Below are 25,383 nucleotides of genomic sequence, written 5' to 3' on the forward strand. Positions count from 1 at the left end.
GTCATTTGTATCTTCAACATGTTTCAGGCATGCATATCCATATTTAAAACATGTTAGGATCAATTAGAAATCTCTTTCTTATAAAATTCCAAACTTTAAGGTGTTGTGCTAGTGGAATTTCCCAAACATGGATAACAAAAACTTGGTTCATTTTTAGTGCGTGAAAAAAATTTCTTCTCTAAATTTTATTATAGTTTTCAATTTTTTGCATACATAAATTCTATAATTTTCTTTTTTTGTGATCTATTTGCCTTATCTTTTTGTTTACGTGAAAAAAGGGAGAGTGAAAACTCAAGTTCGGATTTAAAAAAAAATTTAACATCTAAAATGGAAATGTAAAAATGCTGAGAGAGATAATTCCATAAAGTATCTTTGATTTTTATGTATTGTAAACTCTTTTAGTTTTTATATATAAGGTTTTGCAATCATCAAAAAAGGGTGTGTGTGTGGGTGTGTGTGTGTGTGTGTGTGTGTGTGTGGGGGGGGGGGGGGGGGGGGGGGGGGGGGGTGGAGGCAATTTTCTCCGAGTGTTGACGTCCAAACCATAAGTCATTTCTAACAAAAATTATGGCTGTTACACATCATTAATCTATCAAAACCTTTACGATGATCTATGATTGTTACGTTACCTTTTTGTAAATAGGCAAAAAGTGCGTTGTTTGGCTCTGGTAAATATCCCACAGCACATTAACTTGTGAATTTTATTTTTTCAACTCCTTGAAATTTTTGGATCATTAGGTCATTTGCATCTTCAACGTGTTTCACGCATGCATATCCATATTTAAAACATGTTCGGATCAATTAGAAATCTCTTTCTCATCAAATTCCAAGCTATTAGGGGTTGTACTAGTGGAATTTCACAAACATGGATAGCAAAACTTTGGTGTTCATTTTAAGAGAGTGAAAAAAATTTCTTCACTCACAGTTATTATAGTTTTCAATTTGTTGCATACGAAAACTCTAAAATTTTCATTTTTTTGTGATTTATTTGCGTTATCTTTTTGTTTACAAGAAAAGCGAGAGTGAAAACTCAATTTCGGATTGGAAAATAAATTGAACATCCAAAATGGAAATGAACAAATGCAAAGAAAGATAATTCCCAAATGTGTCTATGATTTTTAGGGATTGTAAACTCTATTAGTCTTTTATATATTAGATTTTGTAATCAACGGAAAAGGGGGGTGAGGGATTTCAACAGAGTGTTGACTCTCAAACCATTAATCAGTTCTTACAAAAAATTATAGCCATTGCACATCATTAATCGATCAAATCCTTTACGATTATCTATGATTGTTAGGTTAACTTTTTGTAAATGGGAAAAAATGGGTTGTTTGACTAGAGTAAATATCCCACAGCACGTTAACTTGAGAATTTAATTTTTTTCACTCCTTGAAATTTTTGGATCATTTTGTCATTTGCATCTTCAATATGTTTCAAAGAAACATATCCATATTTAAAACATGTTAGGATCAATTAGAAATCTATTTCTTATAAAATTCCAAGCTATTAGGGGTTGTAATAGTGGAATTTCCCAAACATGGATAACAAAACTTATGAGGTTATTATTAGTGGGTGAAAAAAATTTCTTCACTTACATTTATAATAGTTTCAAATTTTTTGCATATATAAACTCTAAAATATTCATTTTGTTGTGATCTATTTGCCTTATCTCTTTGTTTACGAGAAAAAAGGGAGTGTGAAAACTCAAGTTTGGATTTGAAAAACAAATTGAACATCCACTGCACGTTAACATGAGAATTTAATTTTTTCTACTCCTTGAAATTTTTTGGTCATTTGGTTATTTGCATCTTCAATATGTTTCAGGCATACATTTCCATATTTAAAACATGTTAGGATCAATTAGAAATCTCTTTCTTATAAAATTCCAAGATATTAGGTGTTGTTCTAGTGAAATTTCCCAAACATTGATAACAAAAACTTTGGTGTTCATTTTTAGTGCGTCAAAAATTTTTATTTTCTTACATTTAATATAGTTTTAGATTTTTTGCATACATAAACTCTAAAATTTTCATTTTGTTGTGATCTATTTGCCTTCTCTTTTTGTTTACGAGAAAAAAGGGAGAGTGAAAACTCAAGTTTGGATTTGAAGAAATAGAACATCCAAAATGCAATTGCACAAATGCAAAGAGAGATAATTCCAAAAAGAATCAGTGATTTTTAGGGATAATAAACTCTTATAGTTTTTTATATATTAGGTGGCATTTTTCTCCGAGTGTTGACTCCCAAACCATAAGTCATTTCTAACAAAAATTATAGCCGTTACACATCGTTAATCTATCAAAACCTTTACGATGATCTATGATTGTTACGTCACCTTTTTTTAAATAGGCAAAAAGTGGGTTGTTTGGTTCTAGTAAATATCCCACTTCACGTTAACTTGAGAATTTAATTTTTTCTACACCTTGAAATTTTTGGATCAATAGGTCATTTGCATCTTCAACATGTTTCATGCATGCATATCCATATTTAAAACATGATAGAATTAATTAGAAATCTCTTTCTTATCTAATTCTAAAAATGTGATTTTTAAGGATTGTAAACTATTTTAGTTTTTTATATATTTGAGTTTGCAAACATCGAAAAAGGGGGACGAGGGAGGGGGGGGAGGGGGGGGGGGGGGGGGGGTAGGGATTTTTAACCAAGCGTTGACTCCCAAACCATAAGTCATTTCAAAAAAAAATTATAGCCATTGCGCATCATTAATCGATCAAAACTTTTGTGATGATTTATGATTGTTAGGTCTGCTTTTGTAAATGGACAAAAAGTGCGTAGATTGGAACGGGTGAATATCCCACTACATGTTAACATGAGAATTTAATTTTTTCTACTGCTATAATATTTTGCTCATTAGCTCATTTGCATCTTCAACATGTTTCAGGCACGCATATCCATAACTAAAACTTGTTAGGATCAATTAGAAATCTCTTTCTTATAAAATTCCAAGCTATTAGGTGTTGTGCTAGTGGAATTTCCCAAACATGGATAACAAAAACTTTGGTGTTCATTTTTAGTGCGTGAAAATTTTTTCTTCACTTACATTTAATATTGTTTTCAATTTTTTTCATACATGAACTCTTAAATTTTTATTTTGCTGTGATCTATTTGCCTTATCTTTTTGGTAATGAGAAAAATGGGAGATTGAAAACTCAAGTTTGATTTGAAAAAAAATTGAACATTCAGAATGGAAATGCGCAATTGTTGAGAGAGATATTTCCAAAAAGTATCAGTGATTTTTATGGATTGTAAACCCTTTTAGTTTTTTATATATTAGGTTTTGCAAACATCAAAAAAGGGGGGGCAAGGCATTTTTAACTGATTGTTGATTCCCAAACCATAAGTCATTTCTAACAAAAATTATAATCGTTACACATCATTAATCGATCAAAACCTTTATGATTATCTATGATTGTTAGATCCACTTTTTGTAAATAGGCAAAAAGTGGGTTGTTTGGGTCTAGTAAATATCCCACCGCAAGTTAACTTGAGAATTTAATTTTTTCTACTCCTTGAAATTTTTTTATCATTAGGTCATTTGCATCTTCAACATGTTTCAGGCATGCATACACATATTTAAAACATATTATGATCAATTAGAAATCTCTTTCTTATAAAATTCCACCAAGCTTTTAGGGGTTGTACTAATGGAATTTCCCAAACATGGATAGCAAAACTTTGGTGTTCATTTTTAGTGCAAGAAAAAATTTTCTTCACTTACATTTATTATATTTTTCATTTTTTGCATACATAAACTCTAAAATTTTTATTTTGTCGTGCTCTATTTGCCTTATCTTTTTTTTTACAAGGAAAAAGGGAGTGTGAAAACTCAAGTTTGGATTTGAAAAAAAAAATTGAACATCCAAAATGCCAATGCACAAATGCAGAGAGAGAAAATTCCAAAAAGTATCTGCGCTTTTTAGGGATTGTAAACTCTTTTAGTTTTTTATATATTAGGTTTTGCAATCATCCGAAAAAGGGAGGTGAGGCATTTTTAACTAAGTGTTGACTCCCAAACCATAAGTCTTTGCTAACTAAAATTATAACCGTTACACATCATTAATCGATCAAAATGTTTACGATGATCTATGAGTGTTAGGTCAGCTTTTTGTAAATGCGCAAAAAGTTGGTTGTTGGCTTGGTTGAATATCCAAATTTTTAGATCATTAGGTCATTTGCATCTTCAACATGTTTCTGGTATGCATATCCAATTTCAAAACATGTTTGGATCAATAACAAATCTCTTTCTTATAAAATTCCAAGCTATTAGGTGTTGTGCTAGTGGAATTTCCCAAACAAGGATAAAAAAAACTTTGGTGTTCCTTTATAGTGTTTGAAAATTTTTTCTTCACTTACATTTATTACAGTTTTAAATTTTTTGCATATATAAACTCTAAAATTTTTATTTTTTCGTAATCTATTTGCCTTATCTTTTTTTTTTACAAGAAAAAGGGACAATGAAAACTCAAGTTTTGATTAGAAAAAATATTGAACATCCAAAATGGAAATGCACAAATGTTGAGAGAAATAATTCCAAAAAGTATTTGTAATTCTTTTGGATTTTAAACTCTTTTAATTTTTTATATATTAGGTTTTTCAATCATTGGAAAAGGGGGGGTGAGGCATTTTTCACGGAGTGTTGACTCACAAACCATAAGTCATTTCTAAGAAAAATTATAGCCGTTACACATAATTAATCGATCAAAACCTTTACGATGATCTATGATTTTTACGTCAGCTTTTTGTAAATAAGCAAAAAGTGGGTTGTCAGGCTGTGGTAAATATCCCACCGTACGTAAACTTGAGAATTTAATTTTTTCTACTCCTTGAAATTTAGGGATCATTAAGTCATTTGCATCTTCAATGTGTTTCAGCCTTGCATATCCATATTTAAAACATGTTAGTATCAATTAGAAATCTCTTTCTTATAAAATTCCAAGCTATTAGGGGTTGTACTAGTTGAATTTCCCAAACATGGATAACAAAACTTTGGTGTTCATTTTTAGGGCATGAAAAAAAAATTGCATACATAAACTCTAACATTTTCAATTTGTAGTGATCTATTTGCCTTATCTTTTTGTTTACGAGAAAAAAGGGAGAGTGAAAACTCAAGTTTGGATTGGAAAATAAATTGAACATCCAAAATGGAAATTTACAAATGCGGAGAAAGATAATTTCAAAATGTATCTGTGATTTTTAGGGATTGTAAACTCTATTAGTTTTTTATATATTAGGTTTTGCAATCAATGGAAAAGGGAGGCGAAGGATTTAAACTGAGTGTTGACTCTCAAACTTTAGGTCAGTTCTAACTAAAATTATAGCCGTTATACATCATTAATCGATTAAAACCTTTATGATTATCTATGATTGTTTGGTTAGCTTTCTGTAAATGGGTAAAAAGTGGGTTTTTTGGCACGAGTAAATATCGCACCGCACGTTGACTTGAGAATTTAATTTTTTCTACTCCTTGAGATTTTTGATCGTTTGGTAATTTGCATCTTCAATATGTTTTAGGGATGCATATCCATATTTAAAACATGTTAGGATCAATTAGAAATCTATTTCTTATAAAATTCCAAGCTATTAGGGGTTTTAATAGTGGAATTCCCCAAACATGGATAACAAAACTTTGGTTGTCATTTTTAGGGTGTGAAAAATTTTTCTTCTCTAACATTTATAATAGTTTTCAATTTTTTGCATACATAAACTCTAAAATTTTCATTTTGTTGTGATCTAATTGCCATATCTCTTTGTTTACAAGAAAAAAGGGAGAGTGAAAACTCAAGTTTGGATTTGAAAAACAATTGAACATCCAAAATAGAAATGTGCAATTGTTGAGAGAGATAATTCCCAAAAGTATCTTTGATTTTTATGGATTGTAAACGCTTTTAGTTTTTTATATATTAGGTTTTCCAATGATCGGAAAAGGGGGGCGAGGGATTTTTAACGGAGTGTTGACTCAAAAACCATAAGTCATTTCTAAAAAAAATTATAGCCCATTACACATCATTAATCGATCAAAACATTTACGATGAGTAATGATTGTTAGGTCTGCATTTTGTAAATGGGCAAAAAGTGGGATGTTTGGCTCAGATGAATATCACACTGAACGTTAACATGAGAATTTAATTTTTTCAACTCCTTGAAATTTTATGTTCATTAGGTCATTTGCATCTTCAACATGTTTTAGGCATGCATATCCAAATTTAAAACAAGTTAGGATCAATTAGAAATCTCTTTCTTATAAAATTCCAAGCCTTTAGATGTTGTGCTAGTGGAATTTCCCAAACATGGATAACAAAAACTTTGCAGTTCATTTTTAGTGTGTGAAAAAAATTTCTTCATTTACATTTATTACCATTTTCAATTTTTTGCATACATAAACTCTAAAATTTTCATTTTGTTGTGATCTATTTGCCTTGTCTTTTTGTTTACGAGAAAAAAGGGAAAGTGAAAACTCAAGTTTTGATTTGAAAAAAATTGAACATCCAAAATGGAAATGCACAAATGTTGAGAGAAATAATTCTAAAAAGTATATGTGATACTTAAGGATTGTAAACTCTTTTAGTTTTTTATATATTAGGTTTTGCAATCATCGGAAAAGGGTGGGCGAGGCATTTTTAACTGAGTGTTGACTCCCAAACCATAAGTCATTTCTAACAAACATTATAGCCATTACACATCATTAATTGATCAAAACCTTTATGATGATATATGATTGTTCGGTCCACTCTTTGTAAAAACACAAAAAGTTGGTTGTTTGGGTCTAGTAAATAACCCACCACACGTTAACTTGAGAATTTAAGTTTTTCTACTCGAAATATTTGGATCATTAGTTCATTCGCATCATCAACATGTTTCAGGCATGCATATTTGTATTTAAATCAGGTTAGGATCAATTAGAAATCTCTTTCTGATAAAATTCCACCAAGCTATAAGGTTTTTTACTAGTGGAATTTCCCAAACATGGATAACAAAACTTTAGTGTTCATTTTTATAATGCGTGAAATAATTTTCTTCACTTACATTTACTATAGTTTTCAGTTTTTTGCATACATAAACTCTAAAATTTTCATTTTGTTGTGATCTATTTGCCTTTTCTTTTTGTTTACGAGAAAAAAAGGGAGAGTGAAAACTCAAGTTTGGATTTGAAAAAAATTTAACATCAAAAATGAAATTCACAAATGCAGAGAGAGATAATTCGAAAAAGTGTCTATGATTTTTAGGGGTTGTAAACTCTTTTAGTTTTTTATATATTAGGTTTTGCAATCATCGAAAAAGGGGGACGAGGCATTTTTAACTGAGTGTTGACTTCCAAATCATAAGTAATTTCTAACAAAAATTATAGCTATTACACATCATTAATCGATTAAAATATTTACAATGATCTATGATTATTAGGTCAGCTTTTTTTAAAAGCGCAAAAATTGGGTTGTTTGGCTCGATTGGATATTATACCACACGTTAACTTTAGAATTTTATTTTTTCTACTCTTTGAAATTTTTGGATCATTTGGTCATTTGCATCTTCAACATGTTTCAGGCATGCATATCCAGATTTAAAATATTTTAGGATCAATTAGAAATCTCTTTCTTATAAAATTCCAACCTATTAGGGGTTGAACTAGTGGAATTTCCCAAACATGGATAACAAAACTTAGGTGTTCATTTTTAGTGTGTCAAAAAATTTTATTTACTTACATTTATTATAGTTTTCAATTTTTTACATACATAAACTTAAAATTTTTCATTTTTTTGTGATCTATTTGCCTAATCTTTTTGTTTACGAAAAAAACCAAGAGTGAAAACTTAAGTTTGGATTTCAAAAAAAAATTGAACATCTAAAATGCAAATTCACAAATGCATAGAGAGATAATTCCAAAAAGTATCTGTGGGTTTTAGGGGTTGTAAACTCTTTTAGTTTTTTATATATTAGGTTTTGCAATCATCGGAAATGGGGGAGGGGGGGGGGGGGGTGTTGTGGGGTGTGGCATTTTTAACTGAGTGTTGACTCCCAAACCTTAAGTCATTTCTAAAAAAAATTATATCCATTACACATCATTAATCGATCAAACCTTTACGATGATCTATTATTATTAGGTCCGCTCTTTGTAAATAGGTAAAAAGTGGGTTGTTTGGGTCTGGTAAATATCCCACCACACGTTTACTTGAGTGTTTAATTTTTTCTACTTGAAATTTTTGCATCTTCAACATGTTTCAACCTTGCATATCTACATTTAAAACATGTTAGTATCAATTAAAAATCTCTTTCTTATAAAATTCCAAGTTATTAGGTGTTGTACTTGTGGAATTTCCCAAACATGGATACAAAACTTTGTTGTTCATTTATAGTGCATGAAAAACATTTCTTCACTTACATTTGTTATAGTTTTCAATATTTTTTCATATATACACTCTAAAATTTTCATTTTGTTGTGATCTATTTGCTTTATCTTTTTGTTAACGAGAAAAAATGGAGAGTGAAAACTCAAGTTTGAATTGGAAAATAAATTGACCATCCAAAATGGAAATGCACAAATGCAAAGAAAGATAATTCCAAAATGTATCTGTGATTTTTAGCGATTGTAAACTCTTTTAGTTTTTTATATATTAGGTTTTGCAATCAACGGAAAAGGGGGGCAAGGGATTTAAACTGAGTGTTGACTCTCAAACCATAAGTTAGTTCTAACAAAAATTATAGCCGTTACACATCAATAATCAATCAAAACCTTTATGATTATCTATGATTGTTAGGTTAGCTTTTTGTAAATGGGTAAAAAGTGGGTTGTTCGGCTCAAGTAAACATCCAGCCATAGTTTATGCATCTTCAATATGTTTCAGGGATGCATATCCATACTTAAAACATGTTAGGATATATTAGAAATCTATTTCTTATAAAAGTCCAAGATATTAGGGGTTGTAATAATGGAATTTCCCAAACATGGATAACAAAACTTTGGTGGTCATTTTGAGTGGGTCAAAAAAATTTCTTCACTTACATTTAAAATACTTTTACATTTTTTTCATACATAAACTCTAAAATTTTTATTTTGTTGTGATCTATTTTCTTTATCTCTTTGTTTACGAGAAAAAAGAGAGTGAAAAGTCAAGTTTGGATTTGAAAAAAAAATTGAACATCCAAAATGGAAATGCACAAATGCTGATAGAGATAATTCCAAGAATGTTGAATTTATGGAAAATTTAAATACTTCATTGACTTCAATAACTTGTTGTAATCAAAGTACATGAAGCTCTATTTATAATAGAGGAAGTTGTAGAGTCCAATTACAATAAAACTACCCTAGTCCCAATTACACCCAAACTCTGACACTTAAGGTAAGTCCTAACATAATTAGGTAACTCTACCCTTTCATCCAAGTATCACTTAACTTCATAAAATATAATTCCAGAAGATAAATATTCTTATGTATTTCGGTCTTTGTCATTTGGCCGAACTAAATACTGTTTCTCCTGTTTTTCAAGAATGATCATTGACTCTTCAAAGATCAATATCTCCTTATAAAAAGAACATACTGAGGATTGGATGAATATGTAAGAAAAAGAACTTACGTATATTTCTTTTGATATATATTTATCCTTATAAAGTCTCTTTATTTATAGCATCAAATACCTCAGAATTTGAAGCTTGTTGTTGCCGCTCGAACCTCTTTTTCAATCTGACCATTGTTGCTTCAAATATCAATTTCTCTTTGTAGATAACTCGGATAAAAAATTGGTTGAATAGGTAAAAGAATAGACTTACAGATATTTCTTTTGATATATATTTTACCATATAAAGTCTAGTTCTTGATAGGAAAAAATACCTCGGAATTCGAAGATTGCTGTTGTGTTGTTCGAACTTTTTTTTCAATCTGCACTTTTCTCATTTAAATATCGATATATCTCTATAGATAACTCCAATTGAAACAAATCCTTTTTATTCAGAAAGTAGACTCAAATATCTTTCCGTAAATATATATCTTTCAATATGAAAACTACGTATAGAGATAAAAATTGCAAAGAAAACTACTAGGGTAGGTACTGAAAAAACAATAACTACGAACCTAGACCTAGGGTTTAGGGTTTAGAGAAAAGGATCACATTACCTCCGTGAGTTGACCAAGTCAACTCACAGAACCTTCTCTAATACCATGTTGAATTTATGTAAAATTCAAATACTTCATTGACTTCAATAACTTGTTGTAATCAGAGTACATGAACCTTTATTTATAATAGAGGAAGGTTGTAGAGTCCAATTACAATAAAACTACCCTTGTCCCAATTACACACAAACTCTAACACTTAAGGTAAGTCCTAACTTAATTAGGTAACTCAATATTGATAAAAGAAAAATATAATTTAAACTAAAACTCTTCATGGTCGTGACCCTAAGATATTTGTGAGTCCTTCTTGAGCTTCCAACTGATGTGACAAGGATGCCAACTCTTGGTAATCATTGTGGGTCCTAATTCTTATGTGCTTGGGCCCATCTTGTCGGCCTTCCTTGGTCATGTGGCCCATCTTATAATAATCTTACATATGTGGGTTTTCCTTGGTCGTTTGGGCTTGATCTTATCTTCCAACAAAAAAGTATAAGTGATTTTTAAGGATTATAAATTCTTTTATTTTTTTATATATAAGGTTTTGCAATCATCAGAAAATCAGGGGCATGGAATTTTTAATTCAGTGTTCACTTCCAAACCATATGTCATTTCTAACAAAAATTATTGCCATTACACATCATTAGTCGATCAAAACCTTTACGATGATCTATAATTGTTAGGTCTGCTTTTTTTAAATGGGCAAAAAGTGGGTTGTTTGGCTCGGGTGTATGTCCCCCTGCACGTTAACATGAGAATTTAAATTTTTCTACTCCTTGAAATTTTTTGGTTAGTAGGTCATTTGGATCTTCAACATGTTTCATGTATGCATAGCCATATTTAAAACATGTTAGGATCAATTAGAAGTCTCTTTCTTATAAAATTCCAAGTTATTAGGTGTTGTGCTAATGGAATTTACCAAACATGGATAACAAAAACTTGGTGTTCATTTTTAGTGCGTTAAAAATTTTTCTTCACTTACATTTATTATAGTTTTCAATTTTTTGCATACATAAACGCTAAAATTTTCATTTTGTTGTGATCTATTTTCCTTGTCTTTTTGTTTACGAGAAAAAAAGGGAGAGTGAAAACTCAAGTTTGGATTTGAAAAAAAATTGAACATCCAAAATGGAAATGCACAAATGTTGAGAGAGATAATTCCAAAAGGTATCTGTGATTTTTAAGGATTGTAAACTCTTTTAGTTTTTTATATATCAGGTTTTACAAAAATCAAAAAAGGGGGGGGGGGGGGGGGGGGCTAGAGGGATTTTTAGCTGAGTGTTGACTCCCAAACCATAAGTCATTTCCAACAAAAAATTTAGCCATTACATATCATTAATCGATCAAAACCTTTATGATGGTCTATGATTATTAGGTCTGCTTTTTGTAAATGGGCAAAAAGTGGGTTGTTTGGTTCGGGTGAATATCCCACTGCACGTTAACATGAGAATACAAATTTTTCTACTCCTTGAAATTTTTTGGTCATTAGGTCATTTGCATCTTCAACATGTTTCAGGCATGCATATCCATATTTAAAACATGTTAGGATCAATTAGAAATCTCTTTCTTATAAAATTCCAAGCTATTAGGTGTTGTGCTAGTGGAATTTCCCAAACATGGATAAACAAAACTTTGGTGTTTATTTTTAGTGCGTGAAAAAAATTTCTTCATTTACTTTTATTATAGTTTTCAATTTTTTGCATACATAAACTATAAAATTTTCATTTTGTTGTGATCTATTTCCTTATCTTTTTGTTTAAGAGAAAAAAAAGGAGAGTGAAAACTCAACTTGGGTTTTGAAAAAAAATTGAACATCCAAAATGCAAATGCACAATTGCAGAGAGAGATAATTCCAAAAAGTATCTGCGATTTTTAGGGATTGTAAACTTTTTTAGTTTTTTATATATTAGGTTTTGCAATCATAGGAAAAGGGGGCCGAGCCATTTTTAACTTAGTGTTGACTCCCAAACCATAAGTCATTTCTAACAAAAATTATAGCCGTTACACATCATTAATTGATTAAAACCTTTACAATGATCTATGATTGTTACGTTAGCTTTTTGTAAATAGGCAAAAAGTGGTTTGTTTGACTCTGGTAAATATCCCACTGCATGTTAACTTGAGAATTTTATTTTTTCCTACTCCATGAAATTTTTGGATCATTAGGTCATTTGCATCTTCAACATGTTTCAAGCATCCATATCCATATTTAAAACATGTTAGGATCAATTAGAAATCTCTTTCCTATAAAATTCCACAAAGCTATCAGGGGTTATACTAGTGGAATTTACGAAACAAGGATAACAATACTTTGGTGTTCATTTTTAGTGCATGAAATAATTTTCTTCACTTACATTTATTAAAATTTTCATTTTTTTTTGCATACATAAACTCTAAAATTTTCATTTTTTTGTGGTCGATTTCCCTTATCTTTTTGTTGACGAGAAAAAATGGGAGAGTGAAAACTCAAGTTTGGATTTGAAAAAAAATTGAACATCCAAAATGGAAATGCACAAATGCTGAGAGATATAATTCCAAAACGTATTTGTGATTTTTAGGGATTGTAAACTCCTTATGTTTTTTATATATTAGGTTTTGCAATCAACGGAAAAGGGGGGTAGGCCTTTTTAACTGAGTGTTGACTCCCAAATCATAATTCATTTCTAACAAAAATTATAGCAGTTACACATCATTAATTGATCAAAACCTTTATGATAATCTATGATTGTTAGGTCCGCTCTTTGTAAATAGGAAAAAAGTAGGTTGTTTGGGTATGGTAAATATCCCACCGCATATTAACTTGAAAATTAAATTTTTTTTACTCGAAATTTTTGGATCAATAGGTCATTTGCATCTTCAACATATTTCAGGCATGCATATCCATGTTTAAAATATGTTAGGATCAATTAGAAATCTCTTTCTTATCAAATTCCAAGATATTAGCTACTAGTGGAATATTCCAAACATGGATAACAAAACTTTGGTGTTCATTTTTAGTGCATGAAAAAATTTTCTTCACTTACATTTATTATAGTTTTCAAATTTTTGCATACATAAACTCTAAAATTTTCATTTTGTTTGATCTTTTTGCCTTATCTTTTTGTTTACAAAAAAAAAGGGAGAGTGAAAACTCAAGTTTGGATTTGAAAAAAAATTGAACATCCAAAATGCTAATGCACAAATACAGAGAAAGATAATTCCAAAAAGAATAAGTGATTTTTAGGGATTTTAAACCCTTTTAGTTTTTTATATATTAGGTTTTGCAATCATCGGAAAAACGGGGGTGATGCATTTTTAACTGAGTGTTGAATCCCAAACCATAAGTCATTTCTAACAAAAATTATAGCCGTTACATCATTAATCAATCAAAACCTTTACGATAATCTATGATTGTTACGTCAATTTTTTGTAAATAGGCTGAAAGTGGGTTGTTTGGCTCTGGTAAATATCCCACCGCAAGTTAACTTGAGAATTTAATTTTTTCTAATCCTTGAAAGTTTTGGATCATTAGGTTATTTGCATCTTGAACATGTTTGAGGCTTGCATATCCATTTATGTGAACGAAGGATGGTTATACTCTGTTATACTGTGGACCCACCATGGTGGCACAAGCTGATGGGACCCACCATGAGGATGTGGGTTGGATATTCTCTATTACAATGTGGGACCGACTATGGTGGCACAAGCTGGTGGGAACCACCATGAGAATGTGGGACCCCAAGAAGAGTCCTCATGAGTTAGAATTTTAGTTATATTAGATCTCTAGTAGATTATGTTATCTTTTCAAGATATGCTTATCTTAGAGAGTTTGAGTTATGTTAGAATTCTAGTATACATGGAGTTATTTTATTATGATTGGTTTATCTTTAAGAGTTAGAATTTGAATGTAATTAGGACTCTACCACGTCCTCCATTATAAATAGGGGACTTGTACATGGATTTGAAATTTTTTTTATCATTATTGATATTGAAAAATTATTCTTCTTGAGTTCTTGAAGGAACTTTTCAAACTTATCAGGGTTTTTTCCTTTGGCGTTCAAACCGACTTATCAAACGGATTTTCCATCCCCATTTGTGGCGTCTTCACCATACCAAGGTTCTTGCTTTGCTAAGCAACGGGTTGTGGTTTCCATCAAACTTGAAAGGTCTTGGGGACAATTACCAGATTTGGTATCGGGTTTCGTCACGGGTTTACGTGGTTCGTATCAGTTGGTATAAGAGCTTTGGTTAATCAGGTTTGCCTTTCTTTTTCTTTTTTTATTCTTTTTCTAAAAAACCCAAAAAAAAAAAAGAAGCCCCACTGTTTAGCCATTGCCGAGAAGGAAGAGAAAAAAAAGAAAAAAAACGAATGATTGAAGCTAATGGTTGTCGATAAGGAGAAAAAAATTTAGAAGAGAACGATTGATTTAGCCTTGGGCGAGAAGGAAGAGGAGAGAAAAAAGAGAAAAAAGCTAGACTGTTTCTCTGTTCGTGCCGTTGCCGAAGAAAAAAAAATGAAGAAAGAAAGATGACATTGCTGTTGAGGCTCACGAAAGAGAAGGAGTGGAGTTTAGCTGCTCTCTGTTCGTGCATTGCCGAAGAAGTAGAAGTCTTCATGACGTCGTAGCTGGAGAAGAAGCTTTTTTCAGCGCCGTTACAGAAGAATACAAAGAAAAAAATTTATGCCGATGAAGACGACGGCCTCTAAGCATGTCGGATTATCACGAAGCTTTTATGAAGCAAGACTGACGTTCATTTATTGTCGAAAAACCACTAGGGGTGCGGTCTTTGGTCTCGGTGCATGAGGAAGATGAAGACCGTCTCGGTGCCATGAGGAAGACGAAGACTGCTCTGTTTGGTGCATGAGGAAGACGAAGACTATCTCGGTGCCGTGAGGAAGACAAAGACTGCTCTGTTTGGTGCCGTGAGAAAAAACGATGACGGTCACCCACCATATTTGGTGTCGTGAAGGAAGAATCAGCTGTTGACAAGGATTCCGAACTTACCGACGCTCGCGCTGTTCGGAATCAGCAGAAGGAAGAAGGTTGCTGATTAAAAAATTTCTGAACTAAGCGATGCCCGTACTGTTCAGGATCGGGAAAAGGAAGAAGGTTGCCGATTAAAAAAATTTCCTAAGTTAGGAAAAGTTTAATCAGCACCGGGTCACACCTCTTCAACTCAGTGAGCTGTGAGTTTCACGCCAGATAGTGGCGACTGAATCGAGTCAACCCAGGCCAACTCGGTTCGGGCCCACTCAGGTAAAAAAAAAAAAGGAGTAATGGACCAATTCTTTTTTCCATATTATTCTAACCTTCTTTGAAGATTTTTAATCATGTCACATGATCAAGAGATTCCATCATCCTGTGTTCCGAATCTGCAATTGCAAGCATTAATGGGGGAGATGAGATGGATGATGAGGGAGGAGTTAAAAGAAATACATGGGAGGTTGGATAGGGCAGAAAAGTGAGCACAACGGGTACAACTATCATTTGTTCCGAATATCCCAAGGACGAACAAGTTGTACCGAAGGGAAGTTGAGGATATGGGCGAACTTGACGATTTCGAGGAGTATGATAAGATGTAAATGGCCAGCCATAGGAGATATGACCGAAATCGAGAAGCTAGGAACCAGGTAGATAACAACTTGGGAAATATGAAGATGAAAATTCCTACATTTCAAGGAAGAAGTGATCCTGAAGTATACCTCGAGTGGGAAAAGAAGATGGAGTTGGTTTTTGATTGTCACGACTACTCCGAATTCAAGAAGGTAAAACTCGCTACAATTAAATTTACTGATTATGATATTGTGTGGTGGGACCAGTTGTGCATCAACAGGAGACGGAAAGGAGAATGTCCTATTGAAAATTGGGATGAGATGAAGAAAGTGATGAGACAACGATATGTGCCAAGTCATTACTATCGCTCTCTATACCTCAAGCTGCAAGGTCTCAATCAAGGTAACCGAAGCCTTTATGATTATTATAAAGAGATGGAGATGGCTATGATTAGAGCCAATGTGGACGAGGATCGGGAGGCGACAATGGCTAGATTTTTGAATGGGTTAAACCGAGAGATTGCAAACAAAATCGAGATACACCATTATGTGGAATTGGATGATTTGGTGCATATGGCTATCAAAGTTGAGAGACAACTTAAGAGGGGTGGTATACGGCCAAGACCGGCTCCACATAATTCAAGTACAACACCTTGGAGGTCAAGCTACCCAAATAAAGAAGAAACTTCATCCACCTTCATGGCCAACCACGAGCCCAAAATAGACACCACTACCATGGATTATCAAGGTAAATCAGCCCCAATTTTGACTCGTTCTAGTGAGATTAAATGTTTCAAATGTCGGAGGAGAGGACACATAGCTAGCCAATGTCCAAACCAGCAAGTTATAATGATCCAAGAAAATGGTGAAATTGATTCCGAAGTTGAAGTTGATATAGATGACATGCCACCATTGGAGGACGCTCCCTTCAGAGTTGAGGAGTTCGGAGTAGATAATGGTGAGATGTTGTTATGGACTTGATAGCCAATTGAGTCATCCAAAGGCGACGCGGTTGAAGGGCGACACAGACCACTCAATTAATTAGAACTTATGTTTCGTTTAAATCAAAAATTACTAAGAACTTATGTTTGAATTATTTCCGCTCATTGAGCGTATAAGCCATAATGGCACTTTTGTAAAACTATTTTGGTCCTCAGCGAACAGCTTAAGAGGAGCAGTAGAAATGAAAATGGGTATGTCGAATTTGAAAATAAAATAGGGTTAAGGTTCTCCTCCGACGAACCTAGGTTATAGACTCCCTCAGAACCGTAGGTTACGGTCTCCCTCAGAACCGGGTTGTCATCTACCCCCTTCATCCATTTCCGAGAACTCTTCTTTTCCCCTTCTCTCTCGTCATTCACCCAGAATTCAGAAACATAGGCAGGCCAGGACGTCAGCAACACCCTGGTGCTGAACCTGAGCTGGATACAGATCTCTCCTTCCATCATTGGTATCAGAGTGGGGAAATATGGGAGAGACATCACGCTAGGAAGAGTGGTTTGAAAGGTTTAGGGAAGAGATGCAAGTCAAGCAGGACGAAGCAAAGGGTCGCTTGGCAACCCTACTGGATAGTAGGATCTCTTCAGTCTCTCAAGTGTTCTCTCAACAAATGGATGAGCTCACAACCCTGATCTGAAGGATACCCACTCCAAATGGGGGACGTACAGAACACAATGGACAGGGGGGGCATTTCAGTCCGTAGGGAGGACGTCCAGAGCATACTGGCCCAAGCAATGGCTCCATTCCCAGGTACACTGAAATGGATTTTCCAGTCTATGATGGGTCAGAGGACCCTTTAAGTTGTTTGTACTGATGTGATATTTTTTTCCACACCAACGTACTGCTGCAGTAGACAGAGTTGGGTTGGCCGCCTTCCACATGCTCGGCGAAGCGCAAGTGTGGGGCCACCTACTCAAAAAGGAGCATCTAGGCATTGGTTGGGAAGACTTTATAGAATTGTACACCATTCGGTTTGGGCCACCCACCCACACCAACCCGCTAGGCGATCTCATTCTCTTAAAACAGACCGGCAATGTAGCCGATTACAAGAAATTATTTCAGAATAGGTTAGCCTGAGCTAGCAACATCATCCGAGTGGATCAACATGTTAGCTTCTTCACAGCCGGGTTAAATGAGGCCCTGAGGATGGAAGTAGAGCTCCTCGTCCCCTTAGATTTTACACGAGCTATGAATTTAGCTCGAGCCTTAGAGGCCAAAAACAAGTTTCACAACAGAAAGCCAATGTGGCCAACCGGGAAACCCAACTCAGGAGGATCCTCCACAACCTCCCAATGCCGCAGCAATGCTTACACACCTCCTCCTTCCACCCACAAACCCACCATTCACAAAAACATTATCCAGAGCAGAAATGGAAGCCTGGAAAGAAAAGGGGTTATGCTTTAATTGTGATGAACACTATATATTCGGGCACCACTGCAAGATACTCTTTTGGATAGAAATGGAAGAGGAAGAACATGAAGAACAACCGGTTGAACACATTGATACAGAGGAACCGACTGTATCTTTACACACCATCATAGGCATTCAGACCACCACAACAATGCAGGTCTGTGCTTTGGTTGGCAACCAGCCACTAGTAGGTCTAGTGGACTCAGGCAGCAGGCACAATTTTATCAACGTCATAGCAGCAAAGTATTTGCAACTTCCGGTGCAATCCTAGCCAACCGCTTCAGTGACCACTGCCAATGGTGAAATAGTGTCGACCTATGGGGTCAGCAAGTCTGTCCGGTTTACCATTGCTGGTCATACTTTCTCAGCAAATTTCTTTATCATTCCCCTAGCTGGTTTTGATTTAGTTCTAGGCATTAAGTGGCTCTAGACATTAGGGCCGATCTTATGGGACTGCACAACACTTACAATGAGCTTTGAACTGCACAACCACAGAATCACACTTTAGGGCCGTCATACCGAAGGTTCAGCACAACTTCATAGCATCTAGCACCTGCATCCCACAGCAACCACGTTGGAATTACTGCTGGATGAGTTTACATATCTCTTTCACCTACCCAACAACCTTCTGCCAATGCGCCACTATGACCACAAAATCCGGTTGAAGGCTAGCTCCGAGGTGGTGGTGGCACCATATAGAAACCCCCACCTATAAAAAGATGAGATTGAAAGGCAATGTGCTGTCATGCTAGACAAAGGCCTCATAAGACCGAGTACCTCTCCCTTCTAGTCGCCTGTCCTGTTGGTGAAGAAGAATGATCACACATGGCAGTTTTGTGTTGATTACCTAGAATTAAATGCCAAGACCATTAAGGACAAGTTTCCAATTCCGGTGGTGGATGAGTTACTAGATGAACTCCGCGGGGCCAAATTTTTCACCAAGCTCGACTTGCTGTCCGGCTATCATCAAGTCAAAATGTATCCTCCAGACATAGAGAAAACAGCCTTCTGCACTCACCATGGACATTTCGAGTTCTTTGTCAAGCTCTTCAGCCTATCCCATGCGCCATCCACATTTCAGGCATTAATGAATGATGTATTTCGTCCCTACCTCAGAATATTTGTTCTTGTTTTCTTTGACGATATCTTGATTTTCAGCAAGAGTTGGGTGCAACACCTCCAAGACCTGTGTCTGGTCTTCAGCCTCCTCCAGACTCATCAACTATATTTGAAGCGCTCCAAGTGCTCCTTTGGTCAGCCACAGGCGGCCTATTTGGGTCATGTGATTACAGCAACCAGAGTTAGTATGGATCCCACAAAAATAGAGGCGACACTGTAGTGTCCACCACCCCAAAATGTTGCTGCCTTACGAGGTTTTCTGGGCTTAGCATGGTATTACAGAAAGTTCATCCAGAATTATGCACACCTCGCAGCGCCCTTATCAAACCTGCTGCGCCGTAACACCTTCCTCTGGACTGATGCAACAGAGACCTCATTCCACTGGCTCAAGCAAGCTCTAGCTTCAGCACTTGTACTTCAGCTGCCAAATCTTGAAGACGTGTTTGTGCTGGAATGTGATGCATCCGGCAGAGGTATTGGGGAAATTCTTCATCAATCCCAGCACCCCATTGCATACTTCAGCCATCAGCTCGCCTTCCACCATCATAAATTGCCAGCCTATGAAAGAGAATTAATTGGGTTAGCAAAGGCCATACAGCACTGGTGACCATATTTGTGGGACCTCTTTTTTCTCATCCGCACTGATCACTCCAGTCTGAAGTTCTTGTTGGACCAACGCATATCCACCCCACCACAACAACACTGGATAAGCAAGCTCATGGGATTCAATTTTATCATTGAACACAAACCTGGTCCCTTGAACCGAGCCACGGACGCTCTCTCCCGTCGTTCAGACGAAGCATTTCAAATTGCAGCCATCAGCCAACCCACACCTCTATTGCTAGAATCCAAACATCAGAAGCACCAATCCACTACAGAATTACAGGAGCTATCTCAAAGAATTACAGCAGGCCAGATGGCGTCTCACTGGTCCATCTAGGATCAGCTCATCCTGTACAAACGGTTCATCTACCTCCTGCATTCATCTCCCTTGGTGCTAAGTATTTTATCAGCTTACCATGACAGAATGCATGAGGGGCTCCAAAAAACTTTACAGAGGATACACAGTGATTTTTATTGGGATGGGTTGAAGTCTAACGTTGCAGATTCCAGCGCAACAAGGCTGACCATTTGTCTCTGGCTGGGGTACTTCAGCCCCTCGACCTCCCCACTCAGGTATGGTCCGAACTCTCTATGGATTTTATTGAAGGCCTTCCGCAAGCAGTGGGGAAATCCATACTTTTTGTCGTGGTTGACCGCCTTTCCAAGTATGCCCACTTCATGCCCATGGCCCATCCGTATACAGCAGCCACAGTCGCCCAAGTTTTTATTTTTGACAATATTGTGCATCTCCATGGCATTCCCGAGTCCATCGTCAGTGATCAAGATGTGATCTTTACCAGTCACTTCTGGAAGGACCTCTTCCAATTATGTGGCACGAAACTCAAATATTACTTGGCCTACCACCCTCAAACCGATGGTCAGACAGAAGTAGTGAACAGAACCATCGAGATGTACGTACTGTGCCTTGTGGGGGACAGCCCCAAGAAATGGGTTCAATGCATTAGTTGGGCAGAGTATTGCTACAACACTTCATTTCATACAGCCTTACAGGAGGCACCCTTCAAAATTCTCTATGGCAGGGATCCCCCCCCGTTTGCTCTCATATACAAAAGGGCCCACCCGAATGGACACACTTGATCACGCCATGCAGAGTAGAGATTAGTTGTTAGCAAATGCACTAGACCGCCTACGGAAAGCTCAGGCTCGCATGAAGCTTCAGTATGATCAGAATCATCGGGATGTGAAGTACCTTCCAGATGACTTTGTCTGGCTCAGTCTCCAGCCATATCGCCAACACTCCATTGCCGGTATGCGCCACAAGCTTTCCCCCATGTACTTTGGGCCCTTCCGAATTCTACAGCGAGTGGGACACAATGCCTATCAGCTCCAACTAACCCTAGAGTCCCAACTCCATGATATTTTCCATGTTTCCCTTATTAAACCTCAGTCCATCCCTGCACTACCACCGATAGAGGACGGTAAGGTCTCTTTCACTCCGATCAAAATTCTGAAGACTCGGCAGCTTGCAGACAGCACCAAGATTTTGGTTCAGTGGTCACATAGTGATCCTACATACACCACTTGGGAAGATCCACAGGTGTTCCAACACGTGTATCCTTCATTTGAGCTTGAGGACAAGCTCTGTTCCCAAGGGGGGAGTGATGTTATGGACTCGATAGCCGAACGAGTCATCTAAAGGCGACACAGTTGAAGGGCGTGCAGATTACTCAATTAATTAGAACTTATGTTTGGTTTATTTCAAAAATTATTTAGAACTTATGTTTGAATTATTTCAGCTCATTGAGCGTGTAAGCCATAATGGCACTTTTGTAAAACTATTTTGGTCCTCAGCGAACAGTGTTAACACCTAGCCAATACATCCCAAAAGACCGGCCTATTAGAAGCGGAAGGAATTGGTACTTAAACCCAGGACCATAACATCACACTCCACCTTCGCGAGCCGATGTCCACGGTGGCATAACACTCAACGACGGGGGATAGGTCAAGATCCCATAATCCCTTATGCCCACCACATTCGGGGCTCACGACACCCGTGCCAGGGCACTCCCCTTGGGGATTCGAACTCGCGACATGGGAGCCCACTTTGATAGCACATGTTAAGTACCTAGCCAATAAATCCTAAAAGACCGACCTGTTTGGAGCTGAAGGCATAGGTACTTAACCCCAGGACCATAACAAATAACTTAAGAGGAGCAGAATAAATGAAAATCGGTGTGTCAAATTTGAAAACAGAACAGGGTTAAGGTTCTCCTCCGACGAACCTAGGTTGCAGACTCCCTCAGAGGCAGGTTATCATCTACTCCCTTCATCCATTTCTGAGCACTCTTCTTTTCCCCTTCTCTCTCATCATTCACCCAGAATTCAGAAACATAGGCAGGCCAGGACCTCAACAACACCCTGGTACTGAACTTGAGCTGGACGCAGATCTCTCCTTCTGTCAGATTACTCGGTCCATGGTCAGAGACCATAACAGAGGCTTGGACTAGTCGCACGACGTGCATTAAGCTTGCCAGCTAAAAAAGAGGAAGCAGAAGTACAACGGGAGAATATCTTTCACACTCACTGCCACGTGAAAGACAAGGTATGTAGTGTTATTATCGATGGCGGTAGTTGCACTAATATTGCTAGTACTTCCATGATTGAAAAACTAGGGTTCAAAACTCTTAGACACCCTCGTCCATACATGCTGCAATGGTTGAATGATAGTGGTGAAGTAAGGGTTACGACACAGGTTGTTGTACCATTACAAATCGATAAATATGAGGATGAAGTACTGTGTGATATGGTACCAATGCAAGCTGAACATCTCCTCTTAGGAAGACCGTGACAATTTGACAAACGTGTGCAACATGACGGCTTCACCGGAGGTGTACTCATTCATTCACAATCAACAGACAATAACTCTAGTTCCGATGACACCAAAACAAGTATATGAGGATCAAGTGAGGTTGCAAGAATTGAGAAAGGCCTACCATGGTGAGGATTTGAGGACAAATCCTTCTCAAGAGAGGGGGAATGATGTGAACAAAGGATGGTTATACTCTGTTATATTGTGGGACTCACCATGGTGGCACAAGTTGATGGAACCCACCATGAGGACGTGGGCTGGATATTCTCTATTACAATGTGGGACCGACCATGGTGGCACAAGTTGGTGGGACCCACCATGAGAACGTGGGCCCCAAGAAGAGTCCTCATGAGTTAGAATTTTAGTTATAGTAGATCTCTAGTAGATTATGTTATCTTTTCAAGATATGCTTATCATAGAGAGATAGAGTTTGAGTTATGTTAGAATTCTAGTTTACATTGAGTTATCTTATTATGATAGGTTTATCTTTAAGAGTTAGAATTTGAATGTAATTAGGACTCTTCCACGTCCTCCATTATAAATAGAGGACTTGTACAGGGATTTGAAAACTTTTTGATCATTATTGATATTGAGAGATTATTCTTCTTGAGTTCTTGAAGGAACTTTTCAAACTTATCAGGGTTTTTTCCTGTGGCGTTCAAACCAACTTATTAAATGGATTGTCCATCCCCGTTTTTGGTATCTTCACCATACCAAGGTTCTTGCTTTGCTAAGAAATGGGTCATGGTTTTCCATCAAACATGAAAGGTCTTGGGGACGATTACCAGATTTGGTATCGGGTTTCGTCACGGGTTGACGTGGTTAGTATCATCCATATTTAAAACATGTAAGTATCAATTAGAAATCTCTTTCTTATAAAATTTCAAGATATTAGGGGTTATACCAGTGGAATTTCCCAAACATGGATAACAAAACTTTGGTAGTAATTTTTAGTGGGTGAAAAAAATTTCTCCAGTTACATTTGTAATAGTTTTCAATTTTTTGCATACATAAACTCTAAAATTTTCAGTTTGTTGTGAACTATTTGCCTTATCTTTTTGTTTACGAGAAAAAAGAGAGTGAAAACTCAAATTTAGATTTGAAAAAAAAAATTGAACATCCAAAATGGAAATGCACAAATGCTGAGAGAGATAATTTCAAAAAGTATCTATGATTTTTAAGGATTGTAAACTCTTTTAGTTTTTTATATATTAGGTTTTGCAATCATTGAAAAAGGGGGCGAGGGATTTTTAACTGAGTGTTGACTCCCAAACCATAAGTCATTTCTAACAAAAATTATAGCCATTATGCATCATTAATCGATCAAAACCTTTACGATGATCTATGATTGTTAAGTCTGCTTTATGTAAATGGGCAAAAAGGGGGTTGATTGACTCGGGTGAATATGACACTACACATTAACATGAGAATTTAATTTTTTATATTCCTTGAAATTTTTGGATCATTAGGTCATTTGCATCGTCAACATGTTTCAGCCTTGCATATCCATATTTAAAACATGTTAGTATCAATTAGAAATCTCTTTCTTATAAAATTCCAAGCTATTAGGCGTTGTACTAGTGGAATTGTCCAAACATTGATAACAAAACTTTGGCAGTAATTTTTAGTGGGTGAAAAAAATTTCTTCACTTAAATTTATAATAGTTTTCAACTTTTTACATACATAAACTCTAAAATTTTTATTTTGTTGTGATCTATTTGCCTTGTCTCTTTGTTTAAGAGAAAAAAGGGAGAGTGAAAACTCAAGTTTGGATTTGAAAAAAAATTGAACATCCAAAATGGAAATGCACAAATGCTGAGAGAGGTAATTCCATAAAGTATCTGTGATTTTTAAGGATTGTAAACTCTTTTATTTTTTATATATTAGGTTTTGCAATCACCGAAAAAGGGGGGGCGAGAGATTTTTAACTGAGTGTTGACTCCCAAACCATAAGTCATTTCTAACAAAAAGTATAGCCATTACGCATCATTAATCGATCAAAACCTTTATGATGATCTATGATTGTTAGGTCTGCTTTTTGTAAATGGGCAAAAATTGGGTTGTTTGGCTTGGGTGAATATCCCACTGCACAATAACATGAGCATTTAATTTTTTCAACTCCGTGAAATGTTTTGGTCATTAGGTCATTTGCATCTTCAACATGTTTTTGGCATGCATATCCATATCTAAAATATGTGAGGATCAATTATAAATCTCTTTCTTATAAAATTCCAAGCTATTAGGTGTTGTGCTAGTGTAATTTCCCAAACATGGATAACTAAAACTTTGGTGTTCATTTGTAGAGCGTGAAATGATTTTCTTCACTTACATTTATTATAATTTTCATTTTTTTGCATACATAAACTCTAAATTTTTTATTTTGTTGTGATTTATTTGGCATATTTTTGTTAACAAGAAAAAAAGGAAGAGTGAAAACTCAAGTTTGGATTTGAAAAAAAATTGAACATCCAAAATGGAAATACACAAATACTGAGAGAGATAATTCAAAAAATTATCTGTTATTTAAAAGGATTGTAAACTCTTTTAGTTTTTTTATATATTAGGTTTTGCAATCATCGGAAAAGGGGGGCTAGGCATTTTTAACTGAGTGTTGACTCCCAAACCATAAGTCATTTCTAACAAAAATTATAACCATTACACATAATTAATGGATCAAAACCATTATGATGATCTATGATTGTTAGGTCCGCTTTTCGTAAATAGGGAAGAAGTGGGTTGTTTTGGTCTGCTAAATATCCCACCGCACATTAACT

General features: G+C 35.6%; 3 protein-coding genes across 3 annotated transcripts; all 3 read left to right on the forward strand.

The window, feature by feature from the left end:
* Positions 1 to 15,677: 15,677 nt before the first annotated feature.
* On the forward strand, positions 15,678 to 16,628 carry LOC137938349 (uncharacterized). The gene has a single exon (XM_068783327.1). The coding sequence runs from the start codon at positions 15,678 to 15,680 to the stop codon at positions 16,626 to 16,628; it is 951 nt and encodes a 316-aa protein (XP_068639428.1).
* A 538-nt stretch (positions 16,629 to 17,166) lies between these two features.
* Positions 17,167 to 18,050, forward strand: LOC137938350 (uncharacterized). The gene is made up of 4 exons (XM_068783328.1): positions 17,167 to 17,232; positions 17,315 to 17,396; positions 17,497 to 17,713; positions 17,759 to 18,050. The coding sequence occupies exons 1-4, from the start codon at positions 17,167 to 17,169 to the stop codon at positions 18,048 to 18,050; spliced, it is 657 nt and encodes a 218-aa protein (XP_068639429.1).
* Positions 18,051 to 20,946: 2,896 nt separating this feature from the next.
* On the forward strand, positions 20,947 to 21,610 carry LOC137938351 (uncharacterized). The gene is made up of 2 exons (XM_068783329.1): positions 20,947 to 21,426; positions 21,536 to 21,610. The coding sequence occupies exons 1-2, from the start codon at positions 20,947 to 20,949 to the stop codon at positions 21,608 to 21,610; spliced, it is 555 nt and encodes a 184-aa protein (XP_068639430.1).
* The last annotated feature ends 3,773 nt before the right edge of the window (positions 21,611 to 25,383 follow it).

This window comes from Aristolochia californica, unplaced genomic scaffold, assembly GCF_029961685.1.
Source record: "Aristolochia californica isolate CCGP_79_NKW_82.1479 unplaced genomic scaffold, dmAriCali1.0.hap1 SCAF_8, whole genome shotgun sequence".
Lineage (NCBI taxonomy): Eukaryota > Viridiplantae > Streptophyta > Magnoliopsida > Piperales > Aristolochiaceae > Aristolochia > Aristolochia californica.

Excerpts from the sequence above, each read along its gene's own strand:
- LOC137938351 (XM_068783329.1), top strand. The coding sequence starts at position 20,947 with ATGAAGCTTCAGTATGATCAGAATCATCGGGATGTGAAGTACCTTCCA. Across the intron at positions 21,427-21,535 it reads TGGACTCGATAGCCGAACGA|CTCATTGAGCGTGTAAGCCA; the intron begins GTCATCTAAAGG and ends GAATTATTTCAG.
- LOC137938349 (XM_068783327.1), top strand. The coding sequence starts at position 15,678 with ATGGCCAGCCATAGGAGATATGACCGAAATCGAGAAGCTAGGAACCAG.
- LOC137938350 (XM_068783328.1), top strand. The coding sequence starts at position 17,167 with ATGCAAGTCAAGCAGGACGAAGCAAAGGGTCGCTTGGCAACCCTACTG. Across the intron at positions 17,233-17,314 it reads TGGATAGTAGGATCTCTTCA|AACACAATGGACAGGGGGGG; the intron begins GTCTCTCAAGTG and ends GGGGACGTACAG. Across the intron at positions 17,714-17,758 it reads AAGAAATTATTTCAGAATAG|CTTCTTCACAGCCGGGTTAA; the intron begins GTTAGCCTGAGC and ends TCAACATGTTAG.